Here is a 10,383-nt window from a genome sequence, read left to right as displayed (position 1 = left end):
CATTGAGAAGGCTAAAAAGGGCCATTTCTCTAATGGGAACTAGCCTTCTCAATGTGAGTGGGCTTGTTCCCATTATTATGCAGGACTTGGCCACTAGGGGCAAAGGGCCATTTATCTAATGGGAACTAGCCTTCTCAGTATGAGTGGGATAGTTCACATTATTATGCAGGACCTGGCCACTAGGGGAGCAAAAAAGGCCATTTCTGTAATGGGAACTAGCCTTCTGTGTGAGTGGGCTAGTTCCCAATATTATGCAGGACTTGGCCACTAGGGGGCAAAAAAGGGCCATTTCTCTAATGGGAACTAGCCCACTCACACTGAAGCAGCTGCCCTAACAACTCGGATGGGAATTAGTATCAACCACAGAGGAATCACTCTAGGGACGCCTTGCCTTCCAGCTCGTGCAAAAATGATGATGACGTGAACCCTTCTTCTTCTTCTTCTTCTTCTCAATTATCGGAGGCGTGGGCTACGTGATGCATAGCAGCCCGCGTGATGAAGCGGACGTTGAAGAGCACGTGATGAAGCGGACGTTGAAACCCACGTGATGTAGAGCAGCCAACGTGTTGAGGTGGAGGCGGAGTGTTGCTATTGCTTGTTTCTTGAATGGGAACTAGAACACTACCCTTTAGGAAACGCTTATGTCCAGTTTCCAGGCAGCATCAGGTTAGTGCATGCGATCCAGCTCTTGTAGTGAATTTTATATGCATTTCTTTTAGCATCCATCGATTTAGGCGTTCTTATCCCTTTGTTATATTGTTAAGAGGAGCCGTTTTGCAACCTCCAGGAATGCACGTTGCAGCTGTAATTCCTTGTGTTGCACTTATCACTTGTTGAAATTAAATATTGTAAGTACGTGATTTTCTAAACATCTGGTTTTGAAATTACATGGCCTGTTGTTGGCATAGACACAGTAGCTGCTCCGAAGCTCATTTACAGTGCGGTTCAGGCTCTGCAATGCCTGCAGAGGCAGTAACTGCTGTGCAGCTAGTACACAGACCCTGTACATATATAATAGTACCTGCACAGGCTAAAGTTCGCAGACGCAGTAACTGCTTTTTAGCTACTGCACAGACCGTGCTCTGGTGTAAGTGACTACATATCTAATAATACCTGCAAAGGCTCGCAGAGGCAGCTGCTACACAGCCCCAGCTCTGGTGTAAGTGACACATATCTAATAATACCAGCGCAGGCTAAGGCACGCAGACGCAGTAACTGCTGAAAGTGCAGCTACTACACAGACCCTGAACATCTATAATAATACCTGCGCAGGCCAATGCTTGCAGACGCAGCAATTGCTGTGCAGCTACTGCATAGACCCTGTACATATATCATAGTACCAGCGCAGGCGAATGCTCACAGACGCAGTAACTGCTGTGCAGCTACTACACAGACCCTGCTCTGGTGTAAGTTACTATATATAATACCTGTGCCAGATAATGCTTGCAGACACGGTAACTATTGTGCAGCTACTACACAGACCGTGCTCTGGTGTAAGTGACTACATATATAATACCTGCGCAGGCTAAGGCTCGCAGAGGCAGTGACTGCTGTGCAGCTGCTACACAGACCCTGCTCTGGTGTGACTACATATATAATAATACCTGCACAGGATAATGCCCGCAGAGGCATTAACTGCTGTGCAGCTACTACACACACCGTGCTCTGTTGCAAATAACTACATATATAATTATACCTGCACGGGATAATGCCCGCAGAGGCAGTAACTGCTGTGCAGCTACTACACACACCGTGCTCTGGTGCAAATGACTACATATATAATTATACCTGCACAGGATAATGCCCACAGAGGCAGTAACTGCTGTGCAGCTACTACACAGACCCTGCTCTGGTGTAAGTGACTTTCACACAGTGTTTTTGTAGGGGTGATGGAGTTCTTTCTATGAATTGTTTGCTGATTCTTGTGGCGTAGTAGTTTTTTTTTTTTTTTTTTTTTTTTTTTTTTTTTGCTTTGAGGACTGTTGCTTTGTACAGTTTGAGTTGTCTTTGGTATTTTATTTACTCTTGTCTGGTGTATTGTTCTCTCCATTTTGTTTCCATTTTGCGGTTGTTTTTTTGGTGTTTTTTCAGTTCTTCTGTGAACCATTTTGCTGCCAGCTTTTTTGGTGGTGTTGCTTTGAATGTTTTAGCTGGTGCTAATTGGTCAATGGCCTTGGTGATCCAATTGTTGAGTGTGTCTTCTGTTGTATCTATGTTTGTATCGGTGGAATCTCTTTCACCTAGGTTGTCGTGGTGGGTTGATAGCATGGCGGCCTCGTCCGCTAGTTTTGTTGCAAAGTTGGGGTTGTAAGAAGATGGTCTGTAGATCAGTAGGAATACTATGTTGGATTGATCATTGAGTTCTATCTTGATTAAGAGGGATTCATAGTCTTCTGCATTGGTTGTGATGATTCGAGATGCTCAGGTGTGTTTTTTGTGTATAATTGCGATTCCACCTCCTCTTCGGTTTTCTCTGTTGGCGTGTATTAATTTATAATTGTCGGGTATTGCTTCGTTCGCAATGGCTTTATAGTTGTCTGATAGCCAGGTTTCTGTAAGGAAGAGCACATCTGTGCCTCCTTCGCTTTGGTCATTGGTTTCTGAGTGTTTTGCCATGGATTTAATGTTGAGGAGGCTGCAGTGTAGTTTGCTGGATTTCCCTTTTGTGTTGTTGTTAGTATTGCTTGTTCTGACCAGTGTGTTGTTAGTTGGGTTTCCAATCCAGGTGGGTTTTTCCCGGTGGGGTGGTTCTTCGTTGGTCAGTCTCTTTGTCGAGAAGACCGGTAAGAGTTATGGTGGGGTTGGTTCGTTTCCGGGTGGTAAACAGGGTCGCTACCCCTCTGTTCCAGTCTTGGTGATATAGGGGGTGTAGAGTGAGTGTGATGGTTTCCAATGTGTTCCTTGTTCTGGTTGGGGTATTGTCCATCGTGGAGACCGGGTTGGGATGGTTTATTAGTTGTCATCCGTTTGGTGTCCTGGTTGGGTCTGTATTCGTGAAGCTTGTTGGCTGTCGGTTCATTGTTGCTGTACTGTTTTTGTTTACCACGTTGTCGTATGTGGACAGGTAGCAAGCATTGTAGTTTGTCTTTGGTCTATTATTTGTATGTATCTTGGGCCATCTCAGATATTTGTCAAGTATTTTGGGGTTGTGGGATCATGCTGGTCCGTGCCTTCCCGAGTGGTTTGGGATTTCTTATTATTTCTATTGTCTTTTCTGGCTTCTTTGTCTTTCTTGTGGCGAGGCATGATGCTTGGGTTGTGTTCCTTATTGGGCGTCCTCTTTCGATTGGTGTTTTTCATGGTCTTTTGGGTTTAGTCTTTGCTGTTTGGGGTTTGTTGTTGATTGTATTTGGTAGGTTGTGGGTAGTTGATGGGATTTTGTGTTTCTGTTTGTTTATTGCTTCTTTCTTTTTTGGATCCTTTTCTTTTGATTTATTTTATCCTGGAGGTACATTTCGTTATGGTTGTTGATTATTGGATTTTGCGCAAAGCAAACATGAATATTGTGTGAAGGAGTGCATGTGAATACTGGCATATATTGGTGCAGTCATGTTAGGGAGCATTCTCACTTCTGCGCTAATTCCCTTCAACCTTAGAGAACCCCAGCTCTTTTGCTGGACTGTAGGACTTTTTAATTTGAACCCTGGAGTGAGTGAGACCCTTTTCCCACTGCATCATGTGTTTTGACCTTTTGGATTATGTATTTTCACTGTTTTGGGAGTCTGACAAACTCCATATGCATCTACCTTTTGTATGGTGATACATCAACTACAGTGCAGTGTCACTGAGAAATCCTTTAGATTTCTCATAAGGTTTAAAATACCTTTTTCTTGTGTGAACTACTGTTCCCAAGAAAAGTAAAGTGAAAATGACTTTACCTTTTCTCTTTGTGGGTCCAGCACACACCATCTTATGTGGAGTGCCTAGGGAGTTACGTAGTAGCCCCTTATCCTACATTCTCATGTAACATTTGTATGTTGCCCTCCCCACTTTTAAATGACTAGTGGCAGTGGTTTAATTTTTACTATCATTGTGTTTTTCAACCGCAGGCTGAACCCTCAGCGGCAGTATAGCACCCAGGGGTGACCATTGTATCAAAATGGCCCTTGTCTTCTTTTTGTGCCATTTTCTGTTTGTGAGGTCTTTCTTGGGTTTTACTTTGTGCGTCAAACAGATTGAAGCCCTTTCTTTGTTTTGCCGTTGGCGCACTTCAGCCCTGAGTCCCCCCTCTGGCTCCAGTGTGTCTGGAAGGACAGGATGTGAGGGAGGGTCCCGAAACTCCCCTGTCCTTGGTCTCCAGGAATGCCTAAATGCAACCAGTACTGAATGGCTGGCTGGCTGGCTGGCAGTCCTTTCAGGACAGCGACCCTGATGTGTGATTGACAGCCTAGGCTGTGCATGAATGGGAGAAACCTGCTTAAAAGTCGAGGGTTTTGGGACTAGAGGCAGAGTCGACCACTGGGAGAAACACCCGACGAAGAAACCGTGAACAAAGCTTGCTGCATCCTCCTGGACCTTTGAATTGTCCAGTGAAGCCCTGCTGCTGTGCTGAAACTCCCCTTTCAGACAGAGAAGCTCTGGAATAGACTTCTCCCCTTGGATTAGTGGGACCAACTAACCCAGAGACGAACTCCACTGGACCATCTTCCCTGACTAGCTGTACTTCTTCATTGCTGCAAGAACCAAGTGTCAGGGCTCGAGTGAAACGTCTGAAATCCGGCTAGAAGCTCCAGGAGTCTCCTAAGGACTCTCCAGAAGCAGGACGACCAGAGATAGAGTCCCCTCAGCAGACCAAGGAGTGAAGGAAGCCCAACCGGTACCAGAGATCCGCAACAGTGCTGTTTACTAAGCGCTGAAACCCGCTAAGTGCTGCTGAACCGAAAAGAGCCTGTAGCTGCCAATGACCTCCAAAGTACCACCCCAGGAGCCCTACAGATGTCCTCCCTCTTGTCCCCAAGACTAAGGCTCAGGAATACGGGGTCTGAAACGCTGTAGCAGGACAGAAGCCAGCTGGACCACACTTCTTCAAACCAGAGGTACTGTTTAGACTTAGGGTGCTTACCTCACTGTCTTGTTGCCTTGCCTTTCTCAGTTGGGTATTGCAGTGGCTTGCTTTTAGAGTTGATTCAAACTCTGTTTTCACAGCTTGCGACCCTACAAGTGATTTTCTAACAAACTCTAACTTTGTGCAAGACATTTGATTCTAAGAAGTGTCTCAGCTCCATAGACTGTTTCAAATTGACTTTGGCTGTCCTGGGTCCCTGCAGACTCTTCTAGCCCACTGACTTTGATATGGTTTGTCCCCCATAGGTGGTAACTTGTTTTAGACGGTTACTGCTGGGAAAGGCTTGTCTAGATTTCATTGGAAGATTTATTTGTCCTCACATATACTGAGAACCTGTTTAACCTTTTTCTTTCCTTAAACCTTTCCTTTCTGCAACCTCAGAATCTGCTAGTGTGATCTAGAAATGCCATTACTGTCCTTGTCATTGAAGTCACCCCATAGTGTAGCAAATGTGTATGAAGCATATCCAAAGATTATCCACTAACTTGCTCTGATTCTGAAAAGTGATTTAAAAGTATATTTACATTGTTACATGAATTGGCTTTCTAAAGAACGCTTATTTAAAAAAAATGTTAATTAAATAAATAACTATTTATAACTGAAACCTTGAGTGTAAGTGTTACTTGGCTACTTGTATTTACAGATTTCATTTGTACAGCTCTACAGCTCAGTTATCCCTCTTGAGAGTCACACTCCCAACCTGTGTAGTTAAGACCTATACGGGCTTACCTAATACCAAGCAGATAAGTGTTGTGTAGTCTCACACAGTGGGACAACACCAATTCTTACCTAACAAGTCATCATGGAAGTGTATTGATTGTGAGGGTGCTGGGTTCCTGCTTTTGACTGGGATGGCAAAGGATTCTCACGAGTACATGCTATGTTTAGGCCTCTGGCTTCTACTTTGGCCCAACATAGTCTCAAGCTTTACACTTGCCACAGTGGGGGATCATTCAGCATAAGTGCAACTAAGAAAAAGCAGAATGACAATCTGTATTGGTCCGCATACCATCCTACAAACTCTGATGTTCTGAAGTAATCAGTAAGTCATCCCCAAATCATCAAGAACAAACATGTTTCATGGCAATGCTCTTGAAGTAATCAGCAGGTCATCCCAGAATCATCCCCAAATCATCAGGGACAAACGTGCAATCTCTTGAAGTGATCAGTAGGTCATCCTAAAAGCATCAGGAAGAAAGAGTTTTCTAAAATGGGGATAATGTTAGCATATTCATTAAGTCATACTAAGCTCATCCCCAAATCATCATCCACCATTCTGAGATATTTGCTGATGACTTTAATAGCGTGATGATGTCTGATGATGTGGGAATGACTTCTAGTGTAGTTCAATGATCATCAGATGACCCCAGGATGGTCTCTAAAGTCATCCTTTTAGACCAGGGTGGGGACTGTTGTGTCTGGCCATCTCCATCTGCACTTCAGGGATTGGCATTTAGATGGGCATCTAAAGGCTGTGGCCCTGAACATTTCTTTTGAGGGGAGGATGCTGTTTGGCGACTGGACAGGGTGCATTACATGTTTAAAGACCAGCTCCGCAGGCGCTCAGACTCTGAACTTCTGTCTGGGGGTGGGAAGGCGGTGCTGGATGGTTTGGGGGCGCACGTTGTTAAATGGGTGTTATCGGAAGCCCTTGGTGGGGGTGCGACGGAAGGGGGGGGAAACTGTCCTCATAAGTCCGGCAAGCCTTTTCTCCCAGTGATTCCAAGTTTGTGTGGGCCATGCTACCCCTGTTTCTGGCCTGCGTGGTTGGATGTTTCAAGCAGAGTTTGAAATTAAGATTTGATGAGCAGAAGCTAAAACTAGCTCTTGGGTGTCAGGCACCACCCACTAGGCAGGAGCTACCGCCGGGGAACCAGGAGCGAATACACAGTGCACTGCAAATCTAACCTCCACATGAGATGCACACTTTTAACGTTTTGCCCATTTTATATGATCCATTATATTTAAACGGGTCCTAGATGTGTCCTAATTCTTCTTTATTTACATCTTCAAGCACTAACTTTAATGTCACATATGCATGTTTGTAAAGTACTAGTTGGCCTGAGGAGCCAAAAATAGCTCCTGGTAACTGTGGGCTTTAAGCTGACCTGGCTACCCTAGGCTAGAAGCAGTTTGAAACCCAGCAAAGGAAGGTATTTCTAGTTCAGGGCTTTTCTGTTTGACCTCGCCTGCTTCCATGGTCTTTACGAAGGTGATGGCTCCAGTGGCGGCACACCTTCAGGCCACGGGAGTGCACGTTTTTCCATACCTGGACGATTGGGGGCTCAAGGCTTCCAAAAGGGAACTCTTATTGGAGCACATGGGCACCACGTGCAGGGTTCTACTGAAACTGGATACGTCTCACAGCCATCGCAGGATCTTCAGTACTTTGGGGCCTGCGTTTGGATGGCACAGAGGAGAGTGTTACTGCAGTTGGATCGTGCAGTCTGCCTCCAGCTTCTCTTGGGGTGGGAGGCTACTTTCCCGGTATTGGGTGACTATTAGGGGAGTGCTTAGGGTGCAGGGGCATATGGTGGCATGTGTGCTTGTGGTTCTGTGGATCCTTCAAATGCGGCTGTTGGTGTCTCCCTTGCAGCGCTGCTGGAGGGTGGGCTCTCAGGCCTACGAGACCAATGTGAAGGATTTCCATCTGGCAAGAGCGTAGAAGCTCTGCCTTTTTGATATGTATTAAATATAAAATGATGCAGGTCATTCTCGGTCAGAAAGGGTGGTCTGCTGACCCGACCCTCACCACAAACTCCACAGCAAATGCATTTATTTATTTATTTATTTATTTGCATTTTTAAAGCACCCACACAGCCCGGGGGCATCGAGGCGCTGTTACAGAATTTTTGTTTTTGTGTTAGTTGTATATTTATAACACGCTTAAATACCCAGAGGTTTCTAAGCGCAGACCCGGGGATTGAACTTGTGTTGCTTTGTGTCGTCTTGCTTCCAAGGCGAGCACGTTGCCACTGAGCTATCCTCCCGGGACATGATAGTGTACACCTGTGCCCTGCCACATCAGTATCCCGTTCTGCTGCGTCTGCTCCCCAATGTTGCAATGAGGTTTATTGAGCACAGGAGGTGCCCTCTGACAGCTGCAATAACAGCCAAGCTATTGCAGCACAGCTGCATTTAAGATATATACCCCTGTTCCCAAAACCATATAACTATGAGAGTTACTATCCTGGCTGGAGTTGTAGACTTTAAATGTAAGCCATACCTGAGTTAGGGTGTGGTGACTAGCATCTCCCGTACTTATTGCAGCCACATCAATTTGAAATCATACATGTGTCTGCACTGGGAGCTCCGCTCAGCTGTGGAAGGGTAATAAGTATTCTGGTCAGACAGCTTGGCCCTGCAAAGTGACGGGGCAAGAGAATGGATGGCTATGCTTCTCCTTTTGATTTTTACAAACTAATATATTTGCATCTTTTTACCATTTAATAAAAAACTAAAAAACAATTCTGTTTAAAACACAAACTATACAGATGCCATCGAGCAATTTATAAAACGCAACCAGCTCTAGCATACAGTGCGAAATTAATTATTAACAAATAATCTCAGCCCCTTTTCCAATTCATTCCATTTTCCCCGTCCTGTCCTTACATTCCCCTCTTCTGTATTTGATTACTTTTTTACAATTTCCATCAATTCCCAATATTCTACCTCAGGGCGGCATTGGATGTGGCGATTCCGGTATTGGAGCCCCTTATGGGGTATATTTCTTTCAGTTTTTTATATTCATCTATATTATATTCCACATTTGGTACTCTTATGTCCCTTTCTGCAGTTTCCAGATAAATCTATCTTTAGACCAATACCCTTTTTATAGTGTGCCCCCTTGCTTCCAGTTCATTGCATGCACCTTTCCGCTAATGCCAAGCCTAGCAGTATACATTTCTTGTGCAACATACTATGCTTCCTTATGGTGGATCAGCCACAGTAGACCTTCCTTGATTGAAATGCACAATTCCAACCCCGTAAATCTCTCCAGTATCACCAACACTCTTTCCCATAGTGCTTGCACCTGCAGGCACTCCCACCACATGCGAAGAAAAGGTGTCCATGGACACGCACATTTAGGGAATTTAGCTCTTGTTGTGCATTTTTGTTCTGCACCAATGCTGGTGTAATATATGCCTGTTGAAGACATGTATACTCAATAAGCTTAATCTTTATGTTGCACGATAGCAGGGTGCGAAATTTGAAATTGCCACGAGCCATTGGCTAGTGATATTTGATTCTTGGCGAGTAATAAATGGTGTGCTGTGTGTATGTATAGAATTAAGGTGGCGAGTGACTTTTTAAAAATTCTTCCCTAGAATCTTATAACTTGAATTATTGACTTTGATGATACTTGCTTAGTGTTCATGCACATCCTTCTACACTGCAATTACTCCAGAGGGCTACCAAGGTCTTGTTCCCAACGTTCTCGTATTCTCTGTGCTTGTTTAGTATCCTTACTTTGACAGACTTTATATAATGGCATGATTCACATGTCTCCTTCTCTCAACTCCAAAATAGTACTGTTTACAACACGAATCTGGGGATCTGCCGTAAACCCTACCCAGGTGGACCTTTTTCGTGCAGCCAGTCTTGCATAAGCTAAGAACCATTTTTTCCCCATTCATCTTTTATCACCCCTTGTCCTAAATACCATGAACCTGCTATCTTCATTTAAGTCCAATAGTGGAAAAGGGGAGAATATTAAGCAATGTGCCAACCCTTGAATAGTCTTAAGTTCCTAAAGATATACGCTGTTCCAATTTTGATCTGTTTTGGAATTCTTCGCCCAGTCTTATATATTTTGATTGGTCTGAGTCTACTTCAAGTTCAGTCCTGGATAAATATCCGTCTAGTTTTCTTCTTTCACAATGGTGTAAAACCTGATGAGTTTGGTGAGAAATAACTTGTGATCACTAAGGATTCATTTAAGCCGCCCCTCCCCACTCAGCACCTTATTGTCCCTCCTCATGCTCTTGCTAGACTGATGCTGTTAAGCCTATCTGGGCATATCACATTTACCCACAATGGCAGCTGTGGTATGTACATAGGTTTGTGTCCTTCATCCTAATGTACCCTTTGCATATAGGTATATATTGCCCCTATAACCACGGTATGTCTTTTTTTGTGGCATACATCATCGCAGCGTGTTCAGTAGGTGCCACCAGTGCTTCCGTTAATCTAGTTACCATATCCCTCTCTGTTCTTTCCCTTAACCACAGGACCACATACTGTAATAATAGTATGTTTGAAGTCCTGGAGCCCCAACACCACCCTCTTCATATGGGAGCATGAGCACCCCCAATTTG

At 44.4% G+C, this 10,383-nt stretch overlaps 1 protein-coding gene across 1 annotated transcript in view; it reads left to right on the top strand.

Annotated features, from left to right (window-relative positions):
* Window positions 1-518: 518 nt before the first annotated feature.
* MTERF1 (mitochondrial transcription termination factor 1) overlaps window positions 519-10,383 on the top strand; it is a 31,690-nt gene continuing 21,825 nt past the window's right edge. The window contains exon 1 of the mRNA XM_069648422.1: window positions 519-666. Coding sequence (XP_069504523.1) covers window positions 607-666 — 60 coding nt within the window. The 5' untranslated portion in view covers window positions 519-606. The remainder of the gene's footprint in view (window positions 667-10,383) is intronic.

This window comes from Ambystoma mexicanum, chromosome 2q, assembly GCF_040938575.1.
Source record: "Ambystoma mexicanum isolate Mex_15411 chromosome 2q, UKY_AmexF1_1, whole genome shotgun sequence".
Lineage (NCBI taxonomy): Eukaryota > Metazoa > Chordata > Amphibia > Caudata > Ambystomatidae > Ambystoma > Ambystoma mexicanum.
Note: the sequence above shows the minus strand (reverse complement) of the source record. Positions and strands in the feature narration are given on the sequence as shown.